The sequence below is a fragment of the Mastigoproctus giganteus genome, chromosome 3 (genome assembly GCF_048544385.1).
Source record: "Mastigoproctus giganteus isolate SK-2022 chromosome 3, ASM4854438v1, whole genome shotgun sequence".
Lineage (NCBI taxonomy): Eukaryota > Metazoa > Arthropoda > Arachnida > Uropygi > Thelyphonidae > Mastigoproctus > Mastigoproctus giganteus.
Window position 1 is genome coordinate 217,080,454 of NC_143577.1, and position 19,627 is coordinate 217,100,080.

At 34.6% G+C, this 19,627-nt stretch overlaps 1 protein-coding gene across 1 annotated transcript in view; it reads left to right on the forward strand.

Moving 5' to 3' along the window:
- The first annotated feature begins 3,211 nt into the window (after positions 1-3,211).
- Positions 3,212-19,627, forward strand: part of RabX5 (RAS oncogene family member RabX5) — an 87,086-nt gene continuing 70,670 nt past the window's right edge. The window contains exons 1-2 of the mRNA XM_090370869.1: positions 3,212-3,321; positions 11,519-11,606. Coding sequence (XP_090226995.1) covers positions 11,532-11,606 — 75 coding nt within the window. The 5' untranslated portion in view covers positions 3,212-3,321; positions 11,519-11,531. The remainder of the gene's footprint in view (positions 3,322-11,518; positions 11,607-19,627) is intronic.

Below are 19,627 nucleotides of genomic sequence, written 5' to 3' on the forward strand. Positions count from 1 at the left end.
AAAAAAAAAAAATCTTCGAAATCGTTCACTGAAATCCTCTTGCCGCCACTACTTTGAAGGAACCGTAAAACTAAAAAAATAGACTGCTGGAAGTTTTCCAACACAAAATAAAAGAGTGCGAAATAGAAATGAAAGTTTAGTTCATTAAAAGACAACACGTGTTACTTCATAAGCAACCAGAATGGAAGGAATATAATTTAGAAGTCATGCAAGTTGATGTATCAATAATCCGCAAATCAGATAATCTGCACAAAGATAATTACGAATTTATTGCATTTTCGTACTCAGTGTCAGGAAAATTTCACTTTTGATTAAATTTTTAAGAAGAGCCGAAAAAGAGTAATGAAATAAACAACGGTTTCTGCTTGGTTTTGGGGTCTGACTTATTTTCCTTTTCTATTTCACTCTGACAAAAAATATCCGGTGTTTTATTTTTATTTATTTATTTTTTTTTGGTTCAGTATTTTCGGTTGGGTTCCGGTTCAATGCCCTGATTAGAAACGATTACTGTTGAACTTTCTGTAATATGGTAAAAGAGAAAATTAAATAGAAAAAATAGAAATTGATTTGTTGGTGTCGGAATTTTGAAGTTCCTATTAATACAAAATCCAGTGACGACACTATCATACTATCAAGTTCGGCACGCCAAAGAGACAGAAAGCTGGCTGTTGGTTTGGCATGGTTTCCAAACCAACAGCCAGTAATTCGTTGGAGTATCTCGAAATTTGTAATTTTCAGATCAGAATTTGTACTTTTGCCTCGACAAAGTCAATTTTATTTCCAATTTTAGCGCCTTAGTTTGATATCATTTCCTCGTTCTTGTATTTAGCTCCCTAGATGTTATGTTATGTGAAATATGGCAAGTAAAAACTCATCCACACATGTACTTTGCCTATTTATTTTTTATTATTTGCAATTGTATTAATATTGGCAAATGATGCTAGGAAGCAAGTTTATAAAGTATCAGCTAATAAATAAATTAATTAAATAAAATTAAAAAACAAAATGAACAAAAAACACTTTCCACATCATCTGTCCATCCTCCCTAATAATTTGTCTAATTTCTCAGTAAATTTATTCAAAAAACACCCTTCCACAACCAGATGGGAGTTTATTCCAATGTTGTTGTTGTTGTTGTTATTGGATTCTAGGAGCATAGGCGACTAAGGCCATGTTGCTCCGTGTGTATATTGTCTGTAAATTGTGTGTGTTCTGAGGTCAATTTTCTGTTTTGCTGGACAAAAAATCCGAGTTTCCGAGAGAAAAAACCTTATTATCCTCGCCCTACTAACTCAGCCACAGTTTATTCCAACAATCACTCTTTGGCTGAAAGCAAAAATCTATTTTCTATATTGCAATCCTTCCTCAATTTAAATTTATCCGCTCCTTATGTGCATTGTCTGAGCAAGAGTAAGAATGCCATCAATATTTAGTTGACTCACGAAACCCCAGTTGATATTATTATGCAGGGTACAGTATATTGCTGGGTCACAGTATATTATATTTATTTCGTGAGCTGGCTTTACATATTGATTGTAGAAACAGGTGTTTTATCTTTGTTTTTTAATGCTAATTTTTACATTTTATTTTATTTTGTTAATATATCTAATTATTTCTCTTAATCAGTGGTATATATATTCTCAGAGGCTCATATCTGGTGAGTATGGGCTTGGCACACCCAGGGTTCTGAGCTCTGGATATCATCATTCTTCTTTTTCTTGGTGATTCCTTTCTACTTCTGACTTTTGTTTTCTCTCTCTCTCTCTCTCTCAGGGTAAATCAGAATTTTTTTTTGCACCATATGGCTAATAATAACAATAATTCTATGATGCAGTAATACATTCGAACAAGTGCCCTGGGACGGGGGGGATAAGGTGACAAAAGGAACGAGAAAAATGAAAAAGCGTCATTTAAAAAAATAACGTTATATCAGCGTCTAGCTCATGATGATGCGCCACTGCTTAGTATATTTTTGATCTCTCGTTTCATATTACCAAATTTTGGTAATTAAAAAAAAATACTAAAAAAAAAGGAAATGAAACGTGGGTAGTATTGTTTTCTTTAGGTAGTTTCATTTTTTTAAAATTTTTTTTGGCGTATGCAGTTAACAGTTCTTCAGTAGTACTTGTTGCAGCTTGGAACAATTCATACACGTGGACCAACAGCCTTTAATTTATCTAAATTATAATTTTAAAGAAATTAAATAAATAAAGCATTGCTGTTTTGTCAAGAACGTTGGCCATTTCAAACTAAAGAGGGGACTGAATAAATAAAATGTAATAAAACATGAAACTGTTATTAATGACTGTTAATGATATTTCCATTTAGAAAATGGCATATAAGAGAATTTATCCTAATTTCGTTTAAATATTTACAACATGCACCTGTGCGCAGCTTTTCATTTGTAATGCTTTATTGATTTTCTGATTGTTGTTGTAGTAGGGTTTTTGGAGCATCAGAGACTAAAGCCATATTGCTCGATGTATATTGTCTATAAATTGTGTGTTTCTGTGGTCTATTTGCTGGACGAAAAACCCTAGTTTCCGGGAGAAAATACCGCGCTACCTCACCGAGTCCGACTAACTCAGGCAACTTGTGAAAAATTAGCCATATGGTACAAGGAAGCCTGAGGTTTATGCTGCACCAGCCAAAAAAAAAATAATTTCCAATTACCCCGAGAGAGAGAGAGAAGTAGACGGGAATTACCAAGAAAAAGAAGAATGATGATATCCAGCTGAGGACCCTGGGTCCTCAGCTGAGGACTCTGGGTGTGCCAAGTCCATACTCACCAGATGTGAGCCCCTAAAAAGGGCCATAAAAATTTCTCACATTATCGACAGGACTCAAATTCAGATCTTTTCCACCCGTTGTGCTGAGGACGGCGATTCTACCAACAGTGCTACCCACGAGGGAGATTTTCTGGTAACCGAAAAAAGAAAAATTTAATAAATTAAAAAGCTGCAGAGAAAATACTGGAAAAAAGAAACTGAGGAATGTAACTTTTGGGGATAGGGGATATTTCTCCCATACGCTCTTGTTTAAAAATCGGAAAAAAGAACGAATTGTTACTGCAGAACATTTTTTTTCTCTTCATCTTTTTTTTTTTTTGCCGTGTTTCGATTTTTTTCATTATGTTGACTTTAGCTGAATTGTGTAATAACAGTCATGAACGGAATAATGAAAGGTGGCGCTAATATTTGAAACAACATAGTATTAGCGTCAAAGTTTTTCGAGGAAGTTTACAGTCCGAAAATGATAAATTTTATCACTTGGAAATCATATATTCGGTGTTTTAAGCAAATTGCTGTGTAGGATATACAGGTAAGAAACTTTTTAGGTGATTTCAAGTTGAAATTAAGCTATTTAACACGTTGACTACTTACAGGAAACAATTTCGAATGTGAAAGTTCTGCAGTTATGGTACGACACGATGGTGAATCTTGCCGAGTTAGAAAAAAATAAAATACACAACAAAAAAGTGTCACAGAGTTATAAAAAAAAAAGCCGGCAAAGTCTTGTGTGCTGCTTTGAATACTCGTGGCATATGTTCATTATGCTCTAGTTGGCTATATGTAAAACTAGTTTTATGATTATGTGTATGTTATATAATTTTTTTCTCCCTTCCGTTTAGCGCATTTTTATTCTACATGTCATAAAGTATTTTCATCATTTGGTTATCATCATAAAACGTTTATGATGTAGAATTTTTTGACACCAGGAATTTATCTATTATGAAAACAGATCAAGAAATAGCCCAGCCTCTCAACAGACTTATCATTCAATTTAAAATTTAAGTACAGTATATTTAGAATGATGAAATTGTACTGTTTCGTTATATCGGCTAGTTTACCAACAAAAAAATAATAATGACAGAAGTATTAACATGATGCTATGTTATTGTTCATTGAAAATAAAATTAAAGTTAGCTGAGACGCTACTAAAACTGTCAGTGTGAGTTAAGGTACTATCATAAAGAGGTTATAAAGATGATGTGACTGATACTGTTGACAAAAACTATAGTTTATTTTTGACATTTCTGGTCACACCATTTGCTGACTCTTTCAGACCCCATGGTGAGATTAAACATGAACATTGATACTATTGACTGATACTATTGACAAAAACTATAGTTTATTTTTGACATTTCTGGTCACACCATTTGCTGACTCTTTCAGACCCCATGGTGAGATTAAACATGAACCTTGAAACATTGCTACTTAGTTAAAATAGTGTATTGTGGTGATTTCAGACTTGCCTTTGTAATATTTTAAAGGTTATGACCTAACCCCCCTGGCTTTTTCTTAACTGCATAGCTTTATTAGTGTTTGTTAATAAATAGGAATTGGCCCATTGGAAGATAAGAAAAATGATGTTAGATGCACTGAGAAGGAATAATGGATATTGGGAGATGAAGACGAGGGATGTGATAGGGAGATATAGAGAAGTGGTTATTAGGTTGCATGCTTAACCTTGCCTTTGGCAGAACATTGATGATGATCATGTTCTGAAGCAGTTGTCAGGAGATAATTATTCAGTCTTCACTCCTATTTACTCATTGCAAAACTTTATGCAAAACCAGGCTAAATTAGAAAGGGGATAACCATATCAAAGAATACAATCGTAAAGAAAGGAGGAACAGAAATTTACATGGCTTGCTTTTAGCAAGCCATAACAGAAATGTGTGTGTTTGGGAATTTCCATAGGGTCAACACCCCTTGAAAATATGGTCACACAGGTTCCCCTAAACTTTTTTTTTAGATTTTTCTTCTTTAGCATTAGCAAAGGCACATGATGCAAGAAAGCAAGCTTATATAATATCATCAGCCAAAAAAAAAAAAAAACCTTATTTCACCCATCCACTCACTCCAAATGTTTGTCTAGTTCTGCCTTGAATCTATTTAAGCTATCAATTTCTACAACGATAGATGGAAGTTTGTTCCAGCAATCAACCACCTGCTGGCTAAAGGCAAACTTCCGCACATCTACCTCTTTCCTCAATTTGAATTTATGCCCTCACAGTTAATTATTCTGAGCAAGAGGAAGAATCCCATCAGCATTGATGATGATGATGGGATTCTTCCATCATCAGCATTGAGCATGCTCAAACAAGGCTTTATACACCTCGATCAGATCACCTCGCAGGTGCCTAGTCTCCAGACACTGTAATTTGCAAAACTTAAGCCTTTCTTCGTAAGAGCAACCCTTTGTTCCATTCACTAATCTTGTCGCCCTTCTCTGTACTCATTCCAACAGCTCTACATCCTTCTTAATATGAGGCCTCCAGACCTGTATATAGTACTCAAGGTGTGGCCTGACCATTGCCTTATACAAGGGGATAATCACCTCCTTATCCCTGCTGGAAAAATTCCTGTATATCATTGACAAGACACCATGAACTACTCTTGCAGACTGTCTGCACTGCTCAGAAAACTTCATATCTGCCTGCACCAGTGGGTGTTTGCATTTGCATGTTGGATTTCCTGGCTTGTTTCCATAGTGCCATATTAAGCAGAAGACTGACCATACTGCTGTGCTTCCCTTGGTGAATGTAGACTTCTGCTTATTTATTTATTTCTGAAATATTTTAATTTTTACTTGTATGCAGGTGGCAATGGATGCCTCATCAGTATTAGTGTTTACAGTTTGCAGCTGTCTCACCAATGTGGTGTAATAGTGTTTTTATTTCGTGTAAATATTATTTCATGTAATAAAATATTACTTTGAAAATTGGGGTACATGTGCTTAAATGTTTGTAAAGTAATATTTTATATTGAAATAATGAAATGTATGGCTGGTTTTCAAATACTCCTTGTACATTATTTCTCTGAAATAATTCTGACATGCATAATTCATGTATAATTAATAGGGTAACATGTATTAATTTTCAATACCAGATAGGTTATCAGTGATGCTTCTTTATTAAATAAAATAAAGAATTAATACATAAATATGCATATATATTTGTTCCATTTTTGTATGAAAGCTGTGGCTTATATTGTTTGTAGAGAATCCGGTTATCCAGAGAATCAAGTTATCCTACTGCAACAAGACTTACATAAAGCAAGACTTCTACAAGATATACACACAGTTGGGGTGGCCACCGAAATGCATACTTTACATTGTTAAATGAAAGTTGCTACATTTGGGTAGTAACAATCCTGGGTTAGTCTGTCTTGAAGTTCTCAGGCAGACTACAATACAGATAGTGCAGAGAGGCTATTAGGGCAGCTCATGGGATTCTCTTAATTCCTGAGGGGAATGCACCCTGGCCCCAGATCCTAACAAAGGAGCCTCCTCAATTCAAGTGAGGAGGACTCCTCCTTTCCATCTTTTAGCCCAACATTAATTTTTGTATTCTGGCCCCCCCGAACTCTAGGATCAACCCTGGCCAGCAATATACAGAAACTTTTCCACTAGGGATAAAGAGGTGATTATGCCATTGTGTTATTCTGATCTGGAATAACACATTCAAGTGTGGATACCTCATTTTAGGAAGAATATAGATATGTTGGAAAGAGTGCAGGGAAGAACAACAAGATTGGTTGGGGGACACAAAACAATATTCCTACCAAGAAATACTTAGTGCCATAAATAGTAGTGTCTGCAGTGCAAAGATTTAGTTGAATTTAAAAAAGGGTTTAGTGAACTAAATGCTGATACTAATTTTACATTTTCTCTAGTAGCATACTCAAGGGACCATAAATTTAAATTGAAAAAGGATGGTAGTGGAATGGATGTATGGAAATTTACCTTCAGCCAGAGAGGTTTATTGGAATAAATTTCAGAATGGTGTTATGGAAGCTAGATGAAATACATTTAAAGAGGAATTGGACAAATTCCTCTTTAAATGTATTTAATTAAAAAATTATTTGGTTAAGCAAATGAAGTGCATTTTTTTCCCTTTGTCAAGTGCTACATACAATGAGTGATCACTGAATTATGGCCACCTACCTAATACTTTGTAGGTCTTCCTTTTGCCCTCAGTACAGCAACTAACTGACGTGGCATTGATTCAACAAGTTGTCAGAAGCTTTTGGGAGGTATGGCCAACCAAACTGTGTTTAATGCAGTCAGAAATGCAGGTATGGAGGTGATTGGTGTATCCAGACACCTGATGTGCCTTTCCATAATGTCCACAAGTGCTCTATGAGATTGATATTGGGGAGTTCGGAGGCCATTCGATATGCTGGAAGTCAGAACTGTGTTCCTCAAACCATTCCTGCACAACAAGTGCCCGATGGCTCGATGAATTGTCATCTTGGAAGACACCATTGCCATTCGGAAAAAAAATGGAACATAGCAGGGTGTACACAGTCAGGAAGTAGTTGACGATAGCAGAGACCACTGGTACGTTGTTCCACATGCACCAGGGGTCCAAGTTCCTGCCAATGAAACATGCCCCACACCATACAACTGCCTCCACCTGCCTGCACTTTTAATACCATGCATGGTGGATCAAGATCATGGTGGATTTAATTAAAAAATTATTTGGTTAAGCAAATGAAGTGCATTTTTTTTACTTTGTCAAGTGCTACATACAATGAGTGATCACTGAATTATGGCCACCTACCTAATACTTTGTAGGTCTTCCTTTTGCCCTCAGTACAGCAACTATCTGACGTGGCATTGATTCAACAAGTTGTCAGAAGCTTTTGGGAGGTATGGCCAACCAAACTGTGTTTAATGCAGTCAGAAATGCAGGTATGGAGGTGATTGGTGTATCCAGACGCCTGATGTGCCTTTCCATAATGTCCACAAGTGCTCTATGAGATTGATATTGGGGAGTTCGGAGGCCATTCGATATGCTGGAAGTCAGAACTGTGTTCCTCAAACCATTCCTGCACATCAAGTGCCCGATGAATTGTCATCTTGGAAGACACCATTGCCATTCGGAAAAAAATGGATCAAGAGCCTCATGTTGTTGATGCCAAATCCATACACGACCATCCATGGTGTGGAGTAAATAACGTGACTCATCCGACCAGCACACCTTCTTCCAGTCTTCTAACATCCAACTTGCATGTTCTTTGCACCAGGCGAGTCTTTTACGCCAATGAACCTTGGTTAGGACAGGATGCCATAGGGGTCATTGTAGCCCATACGTGCGGGCATGCGACGCATGGTCATGCCAGATATTGTTCCGGGTTAGCCCATATTGTATTGGGTAGTCAACTCTGTGCTAAGCCTGTTCACCTGTAAAAGTCATCAGACCTGGTGCTCACCTCTAACATCAACCCTTTTGCTGACCTTTGCAGTTTTGCCATCAGGTCGTTTGACCCTTTTGGTGCCAGTCCTGGTACACTTTAACAACGGCAGCTCTCGAACACCCCACCAGTTCAGCCGGTTGGGAAATTGAGGCACCAGCTTGTTGACACCCACAATCTGTCCTTTATCAAAGTCTGATTAATCCTTCCTTTTACCCATCACACTCTGAATTTTACTACCTACTGAACCACTGACACCTTATCTATGCTACGTAGGTCGACTAACTCCGCACTCTCGTACCTCACATGGTTAACGGGTCACATTCAGTTTTCGTAGGGATGGTCATAATTCAGTGATTACATAGTGTATGTTTTCTTCCTTTCATCATTATACCAGTACTATTTGCAGCTGTATCTTCATCCTACTGCAACAAGATTCTATTTCGGTCTTCATCATTAGACCAAAATAGAATTTTAAATTGACCGTAAGAAGTTCTACGAATAAATTCATCATATCAAAGGAGCATTAGTATTACTTAAAATAATTAGATTTAATGTAGGATGATCATATGCTGATGGCCACAACTATTACAAAATGAGTTTCAAAATCTGAAATCTGTGACAATTTTTCTTAAAATAGGGAAAATGAAAACTTCACCATTTTTGGGTATTATAGGCTCTAAAAATAAAACAAAAATATTTATAAAAGAGAAAATGTGGTTTAATTATAAGTATATTTTAAAATAATTACATTAGTACTGGTTAATTAAGCAGTATTGCAATAAAATAAATTAGGAGCCTAAGGCTCTACTCAATGATATTTTGATTAATAAAAATCTTTACATATTACATCATAACATATTAGCATTAATAATTTTTACATCCAGTATGGTTTCATCCATCTGACCAATAAATGTTAACAGGAGGAAGTAGCATTCTAAACAGCTACCTCAGCTACTGTGATATGTTAAAACTATATTGAGAAAAATAAATTTTCCAAGAAAAAATATAATTTTTAGTGTAATTGATAGTTGATTATATATTTTAAAATCTTTTCAATGAATAATAGCTTCTCATATATAATTTTGGAACTCAATACCAGTGTGTTAATGCTGAGATGTGACCAGTTATAATAATTCTTAATAATGATTAATGAATTTCCATTATGTGCTAGATTAGCAAACAAAAGCCAGGATAACTTTTTTTAATTTCCAAGGTCTGCTATTGAATTAGAAACTTTGGAATAAACAGTGATCACTGACCATAATGAGATAATAATAATAATATTCTTTAATAAGTTAAATGGTATACAGTTGTGATTTCATGCACAGATAACCAGTGGAATCTTACAAAATTGTTAACTATACATGTGACCAAGCACAGAAATACAAAGTTCAGCTACAAAATGACCATTAGAAACAAAATATGAGATCTCTTAAGCAAGTACATTTCTTCCTTTCAACTCTTCTAAAATGAAATTTTTTAACAAAGAACTGAACTTTTTGTCAATTTGAAATTCCATGTCAGTAATATTTTACATATACTCAGTACTTCCTCCTAAACTTTCTAAAAGCATCCATTTCACAAATTTGAATATACTGAAGAATTCAGCCCATTTTTCTAGTTATGTCGTTTTAAACATATTGAATATTCCATCTTTAAGTGGTATCATTTCTTTGCCCTCAATTTGGGATCGAATTAAAATTTTGCAAGCACTAAAAGGAACAAACTTTCTTCTTTGCATAATTTATGCATTTCAGTTGTAAGATCCACATAAATCATGACCTCTATTATGTAGTTTTTGGAACATTCAATTTTAATAATTTCTTATTGAATATGCCAGGGGCTCACATCTGGTGAGTATGGGCTTGGTACACCCATGGTCCTGAGCTGGATATCATATCATTCATTGAATATTTCTTCTATATTTCATCTTTATTCATCTTTAAGTGGTATCATTTCTTTGCCCTGAATTTGGGATCAATTATAATTTTGCAAGCACTGAAGGGAACAAACTTTTTTCTTTGCATAATTTATGCATTTCAGTTGTAAGATCCATAAAAATCATGACCTCTATTATGTAGTTTTTGGAACATTCAATTTTAATAATTGCTTATTGAATATGCCAAGGGATCACATCTGGTGAGTATGGGCTTGGCACACCCATTGACCTGAGCTGAATATCATTCTTCTCTTTCTTGGTGATTCCCTTTTACTTCTGACTCTCTCTCTCGGAGTAATTCAGAAATTTTTTTTTTGGCTGGTGCAGCATAAACCTCAGGCTTCCTTGCCCCACATGGCTAATAATAATAATACCAAGTATACTGTGCATAACGTGGAAGTAAAGTTTATTTAATGATGATTGAAAAAATTAATTTCAGCAACATTTCTTCTACAAGAAAAAAATTGAATACCCAGTAAATCACCTGGTATAAACTTAACCAGCAAGTGTCTGAATGTGTCAATAATTTGTATGTTACATCTAAAGAGCACAATTCTCAAAATTACAAAGTTCAATGAACTAGTAGTTATTTGCATTCTTGAGCAAGATCAATGGAGATTATGAGGAAATTTGTCCCACCACACCACAAAGATTGTTTGCTCTAAGTCGATGTGGAATTCTATCCTTCAACCAACAGGAGGGTGCTCTGCAGGTTAGCACAGTGGCTACACTCAAAATCTGCATCACTAAGGCCACTTATAGATAGAAGAGAAGGAAGGAAATTACATGCCCAGCAGTCATCCTTATTTTTCTTAGAATCAGCTCTTGGTGAACTGACATGCATAAGTGGTTTTTCCAGCACTAGAAATGTGAATGACTTTTATAAAGTTTTATTTGGTAGATCTAGTTTGAGAGGGAAAATAAATTCCTACAAAGCTCACAAAGGAGATGAAAACTTCTGGGTAAACCATTACATTCATTCGAAATTTTGAAAAACCGACATTTATACATCCCAAAAGAAACAGGATAAATCCTGAAAAATACATATCAGGTCACCCTAATTATCATGTGGCATCAGGTCACCTTAATTATCATGTGGCTATTTTGAATATTTTGTTTCTTTTATAGTAAAGAAAAGATATAAAGAGTATAGCTTGCTCTAAAACGAAGATTTATGTAATGTGCTGGTAAGTGTATCGGGTTTTTAATTCAGAATAATTGCCCATGTAGCATGATGTTTTGAAGAATTGATCGTTTAAAAAGTCTCATTTTGTTTATGATTTATTATTATTTTAAAAATAAGACATGTGAGTATAACTGTAAACACTAAAAATGTTCACTTTATTTTAATTATTTTTTTTTTATAATGCAGGACAAATATCAAAATGAGAGAAACACCATGCAGAAAATTGTTAAAGGAGAAAGCTGCTGAGGATCGAAAAATATTTAGCTATCCCCGTGTAGGTATCTTATTTAAATTATGTGTTATTTAAAATGCCCTATATGGATTTAAAATCCATATATGTAATATGTATAAGGTGTGGTTTCTACTGGTTTTAACTTGTACACACAAAAAAAATTCTTTCGAGTCCAGTACTATATGAGGAACCACATGAAAATGAGACAGTCATTTAAAAATTTGAAAATTTTTAATTCCTGAATAACTGTGACCCCTTTAACCTTATACTAAGGAAACATGATTTTTTAAAAATAAAATATAGAAAATTGTCCCATCTGCTCAATCTGGTTTCCCTCGTTTATCACACAAGTTGAGGAATACAATTTTCTTCCGAAAAAGGGCTTTGCTAAGTGAATGCATACTGTAAATTTTTTTTTATACTCATAAGGTTGACAGCTTGTAAAAGTTTAAGGTAAGATATATTTCTGTACACAGTATTTTCAAGGTAAGAATCTGAAGATGGTATGTGCAAAATACATAGGCATTATAGCTTTCTAAAAGAAACTAAATTTTTTACTCTTTTGGTGGCCACTTAAATCAAATGCTAAACTTATAATACATTTCTTTTTACAATCATTTTGAAAGTCACTTAAACATTTTTCTTTTTAATCAAGTTCCAGAAAAATAGAGTTAATATCCTATTTAAATAGGTCTTTTATATGCCACAATAGTTCTGTTGCTATATTTGCAGTTTCTGTTCAATTAAAAAGTCAGTTTCTCTCCTACCTGCTCTTTCTTCAGTGAATCTTCATGAAATTTTATTATCTCCAATACTAATTTTCACCAATAATTACTTTTTGGATGTTTTCATATTTTGTTTTGATGGCATTAAAGAGACTTCAATTCACGTTTGAAAAGGACACCAATTCTTTTTCAGTTTGTCTTAACAATATGCAGGGCTTTTGTGTCAGTGTACCAAACGGTACGGCGTACTGCCGGCACGGGTGACACACCTGGCACACAGTGGGTGTCAGCCATGCCAGCTGCTTCCGTCTGTTAAGGAGATCACGTGACAATGGGCGGAGTCAGCACCCGTCAATCATGGCCGTATCGCTAGCAGTCTGGAAGGGGTACCCGTTTCTGAATCTCAACCAAAACTTCGTTATGAAATTATTTTTACTTATTTTTTTACTTGGTACTTACCGTATTTTTACATTTTACTTATTATTTTTTATTTATTAAATAAGACTCACCTTTGACTTATTTTTAATATAGCTGTATAATAAATTTATGCTTAATAAAATGTGTGTTAATAAAATTAATGGTCGAGATTCAGTATCAGATATAGTGTACCGACTGCTAGCGATACGGCCGTGATTGACGGGTGCTGACTCCGCCCAGTGTCACGTGATCCTTAACAGATGGAAGCAGCTATCATGGCTGACACCCACTGCGTGCCAGCCGTGTCACCCGTGCCGGCACGGAATTTTTCTTGATAGCAAAAAATGAGTACTGGCACCTATTTTTTTACAAAAAAAGCACTGACAATACGTATTCATCTTTCTTGGAATCTATCCATGTTAATATAGGAAATGTGTTGAACAAATCCTTATCTAATATACCGATTACTTCCTTTTTGTTGTTTTTTTTTCTCTGCTCCTTCACTCCTCTCTCATACCTTGTGATTCATATACAGGTAGGCCCTGCTTTACAACACTTAATTTTATGCCATTTCACATTAATGCCTTTTTAAAATAATAATGAACAAATAAAAAAAAAAAGCAAATATAAAAAGAAAATTTGAAATGCAAGTGTAAAGGCTGTACAGGAAGTGGGTACCTATCTCATAATTATAAAATAACCACAAATATTTAATATAAAAAACACTTATATTAATTCTTATGGTTCAGTTTTCGTAGTGAAGGAATCTATCTCATTTAAATAATTATAACTGTTCCTCTATTTGCACCACTTCAGGCTAATGACCCTGAGGGGTTGGAATGTAACCCTGATGTAAATCAGGGCCTACCTGTATATGTGTTACATATGCGAAAGCACGAAAGAAGTTGTTTGCGACAACAACAATGTTTAAGCATAAAATCCTAAAACATGTGAATGAGTTAAAATAAATAAAATAGTACCATAAAAGGATAACAGCAATGCATTTTAGTTATTAACAGTTTCAAATAAAGATTAACATTTTCTGAAAGCAGTGAATTTTTAGTTTTTCTGTTAGAGTCTGTGTATATATATATATACAAAATTGAAAGTTGAATAAATAAAATATCTCAAAAGTTCCAATATACATCAGGTTTCTTTAAGGTGATATTCTTTGAAACTAATTCTAATTCCTTTAAAGCAAATTAATTATGGATAATATTTCTTTGATAAATATTGGTTTTCCTCACATCATCACTAGCTGAAGTAACTGAATTTGTCCAGGTTATTGATTACAGGTAGGCCCGATTTACACCAGGGTTATCTTCCACCTCCTCACAGTCATTAGCTGAAGCGCCGTAAATTGAGGAAGAGTTATAATGTATTTAAATGAGATCGGTTCCTTCACTACGAAAATTGAACCATAAGAGTTAATATAAGTGTTTTTTATATTAAATAATTGTGATTATTTTATAAGTATGAGATATAAATAACATTTATGGATAAAATATAAATAATAAAATAAAAATTTAACTTAGTACTTTGTTCCTGTAGAGCCATCTTTGGAATATATAGTAATGCCACTGTTTGCCCCCCCCCCCCTTATTGATGTTCTTTGACAGTGGTGTAATGGGGCAGCATTAATGGGATGGGCCTGATGGAGTGCCGACCGGCTCTGCAGCTTCTTTGGCCTTAGAAAAGACCTGCAGCAATGATGTGTGGTGAGCCTTTCTCTTTCTCTCTTCTAACATATTATAGTAGGGCTTCAATATGTTAGTAACAGCTCTTTGGATGGAAGAGCTGCATTCCCAGTCTGGGTCATTATCACATAGAGTTTCACAGCCTGTTTGTATTTGCGCCAAAACTGATTGAAGTGTCTTTGTGGTGAGGGTCCTAATTGGCACAATCTCCTGCTCTTCCTCCTCAGAATCCTGTTTAGCCAGTTTTGCAACCCTCTCCTCTAAGCCCTCCTTTGAAAGAGGCTCACCATGGCTTTCCAACAACTCACTGACATCATCAATGTCAACCTTGTCAAGGCCAACATTGTCAGCCATTTGAGTGACATCTTCAGCCACTGCTTAAACTGGCTCAAACTCAAGAAAGCAAGACACACTTTCCTCCAAATGCCATTCATGCATGATTACGACACTTCTTTCCAGTCTGCAGCAATGTTACTTATGGCCTTATGAATGTTGTAGGACCTCCAGTAGTCCCTCACAGTCACTGAGTTAGATGCCTACACTACCTTGACAATCCCTTTGAAGGTTGTACGTAAATAGTACACCTTGAAGGTCACAATACTGCCCTGATCCATTGGCTGCAACAGTGAAGTGCCGTTGAGTGGCAAATAAATGACCTTCACATTTAGAATGTCATTAGGGATATCTTCAAGGTTGGCTGGATGTTCTGGAGCATTGTTAAGGACTAAAATGTTTTTGGCTAAGTTGTTTACTGCACAAAATTGGGCCACTTCTGGACAAAAATATGAAGTGTACCATTCAGGTTCTGAGTCTTCACAATGCCCTTCATAACATGTGCATTCTCTGAATGGTACACCAACATTGGCTTTAATTTAAAAGTGTCTAATGCATTACCACCCAAAAGTAATGTAAGCCCATCTTTTTCAGCCTAAAAAACCAGGGACAGACCTCTCTTCACAGGCTATGTATGTCCTGCCAGGCATTTTCTTTCCATACTGTCTTGTTTCAGGGGTGTAGCAGCCTTCATCCATTAATTTTTGGAATATGGGAGAATCCTCAGCACCTGCAGTGTCTGCGCTAGCCGCCTCACCAGTAATTTTTCATTGTGAATTCTGGTCCAGTTTTTGAACCAGGAAAACCACCCCCTGCTAGCCAAAAATGATTTAGTCCCTCCCAATTCCTCATTAATTTCATTGAACAAGTTCTTAGTCTTGTCCATAATCGCTGCCTGTGTTACGGGAATGTTAGTTTGGTTCATATTGTCTGTCCACATCATTGATAACTTCTCCACCTTCTCCGTTACCTCACTTGTTGAATAAGTTGTTCTAGAAACACTTACATTAACAATTCCTGTATGTGACTGCTTGATCTTCTCAGCATTATTCATAATGGTCGTAACAATAGAAGGTGCTAAGTTTAAGGTCTTGAACACCTCCGAACGCCATTCACCAGATTCCTTATATAGAATAATGTCCAGTTTCACTTCAATCATTAGAGGATTGCGGCTTTTTTTAGCATATGCAGGCAGAGATTCACCACTATGCTTAGAAGACATGGTTGCACAATTTATTTAAATAATAAGACACTAATGAACACAGGAAATTATTAAAATTTAAGGCACAGCTCACAACATGTGCACACTGGTGGACGAGGAGAAAGCAACTGACGTCAATGGTAGTGCCGCCTAGGTACTTACTTCCTGTGCTGCGTTTTCAAATTTTTTTTTATATATATATATTTTTTATTTTATTTTTTCATTATTATTTTAAAAGTGCGTTAATGTGAAACGGCATAAAATAAGCATTGTAAAGCTGGGCCTAACTGTATTGTTATTGAAGCATAATTTTGTAAAATATACTAAGAATTGATATGTTTGTCTTCAGCGACATTATTTTATTTAGTGGGGCGGGGGAAGTCATTTCAGAAGCTTCCTATATGTAATTCCATAAAATTACAGTATCCGTTTCTTAGTTTTTCTTAATTTTGTTCTGCTATATTTTCTTTTTTATAAAGATTACATGAACAATTCTAAACAATGGAACAAAATGAGCAGTTAAACTGTTAACTGCAGATACAAGCAATCAATGAAAACAATATCCTTTACCTAAAGTAATCATAACTTCTATTATCAAGGCAGACAGTTCACCACTGATGAGAAAAGTGATGATTACTTTTGTGCTGTGATCAGTCGTGATCAGATGGTATAATGATTCTCTGACAGCTGTGTTGATGGTACTTGTTTAATGAAACTGATGTCTCCAAAGTGTCTCCTTCACTTGAGCAAACAGAAAGAACTCACATAGTCTGGAGAATAAGAATGTTGTGCCAGCACCTCCTAGTTTGAAGTTTGCAACATTTGTTGAACATCCCATCCCAAGTTAGTTGCTGCATCATTTTGAGAGTAGATAATGTCACATTCCAAGAATTCAAGTTGCTTCTGGTGCAGTGCATATTGCAGCTGATCCTAACAACATCCTTGCATGATGTATATAATTGGTGGTAGCATGATAGAGTCAAAGTACCAGTTTTAAACGAATGTGTCATATATTATTTTTGGAGCATCTTCACTGAATCTTGTGATCTTCTTCCATGGTAAGATGGAAGATCAGTCAGTCAGTCAGTCACTCATGCATGCATTCTCACTCAGTTTTAAATTAATGTGTCATATATTAGTTTTGGATCATCTTCACTGAATCTTGTGATCTTCTTCCATGGTAAGATGGAAGATCAGTCAGTCAGTCACTCATGCATGCATTCTCACTCAGTCAGTTTTGGGGGTGCCAATGTATGAGACATCCCATCCAGAGTTAATGGTAACAACAGTTTTATTATATAAATGAGGCATAAATCCTGAAACTTTGCTTCAAAAAGTTATGTTTATGTATAGTTTTCCTAACAACACTTAGAACTTCAATCACATATTTATACTTCCATATGTAATGGCTGTATAATGGCAGTACTTGCCCCCTTATATATATATATATTTTTTTTTTTTTTTTTGAAAAGAAACTCTTAGTATCTTTTTCAGAACTGTCATACAGAATTTAAATGAAACAAGATCAGATTGTTGAACCATGATGTGTTTTTAACACATCATGGTTCAACAATCTGATCTATGTTTCTCTTTTTTGACATGTATTAATTGTTTGATTATATGTGAATAAAGTAATTTTTGTTAAATGTAGACATAAGTTAAGAGAAGTGATTTAAAATAGTTATCTTAACTTATTTTAGCATAAAAAGGTAATTTTTCATTGTCATAAATCCACTTGCAGCTTATAAAACATATTTTTACTATCATAATGTTAAATCAATGAAACTGCTGTTTTCGATTTTCACCGCTACTATCATTATTGTAGCTATACAAAGGAAGTGTGAGTTTTAGATAGCAACAACATGAGAGTTAGAGAAATGGAGGAGTAGATTTTATGGAGTGAAGTAACATTTAACAGTAAATGACAAGCATTTTCACTGTTGTGTTAATGCATTATTTGGTTCCAGTTTCTTCTACTGTTAACATGATTGATTTAATTAGACAAGAATTTAATTTTCTTTCCATCAAATTACAGTATCCGTTTCTTAGTTTTTCTTAATTTTGTTCTGCTATATTTTCTTTTTTATTAAGATTACATGAACAATTCTAAACAATGGAACAAAATGAGCAGTTAAACTGTTAACTGCAGCTGTCATTTTAATAAAGACATTTTCGTTTGTCTTTTTTTTTTTTTTTTTTTTTTTTTTTTTTTTTTGACTAAAACTATATTTGTTTAATAAAAATGAAAATATTATTGGATATGGCAATAAGTTTTTCTTTTGTGTTAACATTAAATGCTTATGTGATTTTTAGTTTTAATCTGCTGGCCACCGTCATTTAGTCTTGTTTGGCTTTTGTCATCTTGTTTTTAGAGTAAAAGTTATGATAATCTGTTAACTAGCATGTTCCAAATTTGGTACACACCAGAAAACTTTTACTAAATGACATTCATTAATCTTTAAAGGTTGTAATGTGTAATTTATTGAACCCAAATTTGATGTCACTTGTTAGTAAGTTGAAACCTAACTTTTCACACCTGTGACATATAGAAACCCCTTTCTGGTCACTCTAGAACAGTTGCAATGGTAAATAATTTTAAGATCTAAGTTTTTGTGGTGCAGTTGTTTTCAGAGAACCTGTTTGTTTCAAACTGTTCTATGCAAATAGGCTGTCACTCTCTCCTAGTTTTTACTAATAGTTTTATTTCAGTTGAAGATGGCAACAGAACAGCATTTTTATGTTGTCATGAGTAAGTATTCAGAAATAAAGATTGTAAGTCAAAGAGGATACTTAACAGGAACACATCCTTGTTTACTTGATATTTTTTCTTGCATACTTTCTCTGTCATTGTTTATATGAGGAATTTACTGTGCGTAATGCACAAAATTTGTGTATTACACACAGGCACTACCTTTTAGAAAACTTATGAAGTGCCCTTGTAAATATAAAGGTAACTGTTATATTCAATTTGCTATTTGAATTATGGTAAAAGCCCTCTTATTGGACATAATCAGAACCAGCTATTTATTATTTTTATTATATTACTTTATTTTGAATTTCATTTAAACATATACGTTAATTTACATAAAATGAGTAATTTTCATCCATTCAGTTGATAAAATGCGTTATTTCAGAGTGTAGTACATCCAATTTTTTTATAAATGTCATTTGTTGACCGTTGAAACTGAGTGTTGTTCAATATAATGTAAAGCTGCATCTAAAGCATTTTAACTCTGGATATGATCAAATTTCTTCTTCATAATTAGATGCATCTGTTTCTGTCACAGCCTTTATGATTTCTGTATTATCCATAATTTCATTTTTCAACAAATTGTCCCAATGAATCCACTGTTGTGTCTTGCTGTAAATCTTTGGCATCTTTAGTTTGCTTGAAATCTTTTAATAAACCTGTGTTCTTCATTAGCTTTATGTAATTCAGGACTTTCCTTAGATTGTCAACCTCAGGCCAAAGATTTCTTCAAATATAAATGTTGTACTCAGAATTTTATTCCATGCCAGTGCTAATAGTAAACATCATCTTTGATGTTGATAACTTTTACTGATTTTATAAGATCTATACAGGTGACCCCCGCTTAACACTGATAATTCACTCTGGAAAAACAGAGCGCTAAGTGAATCCGCGCTAAGCGAGTGCCGCATTCCCATATGGTAACATATGTATTTGTGAGT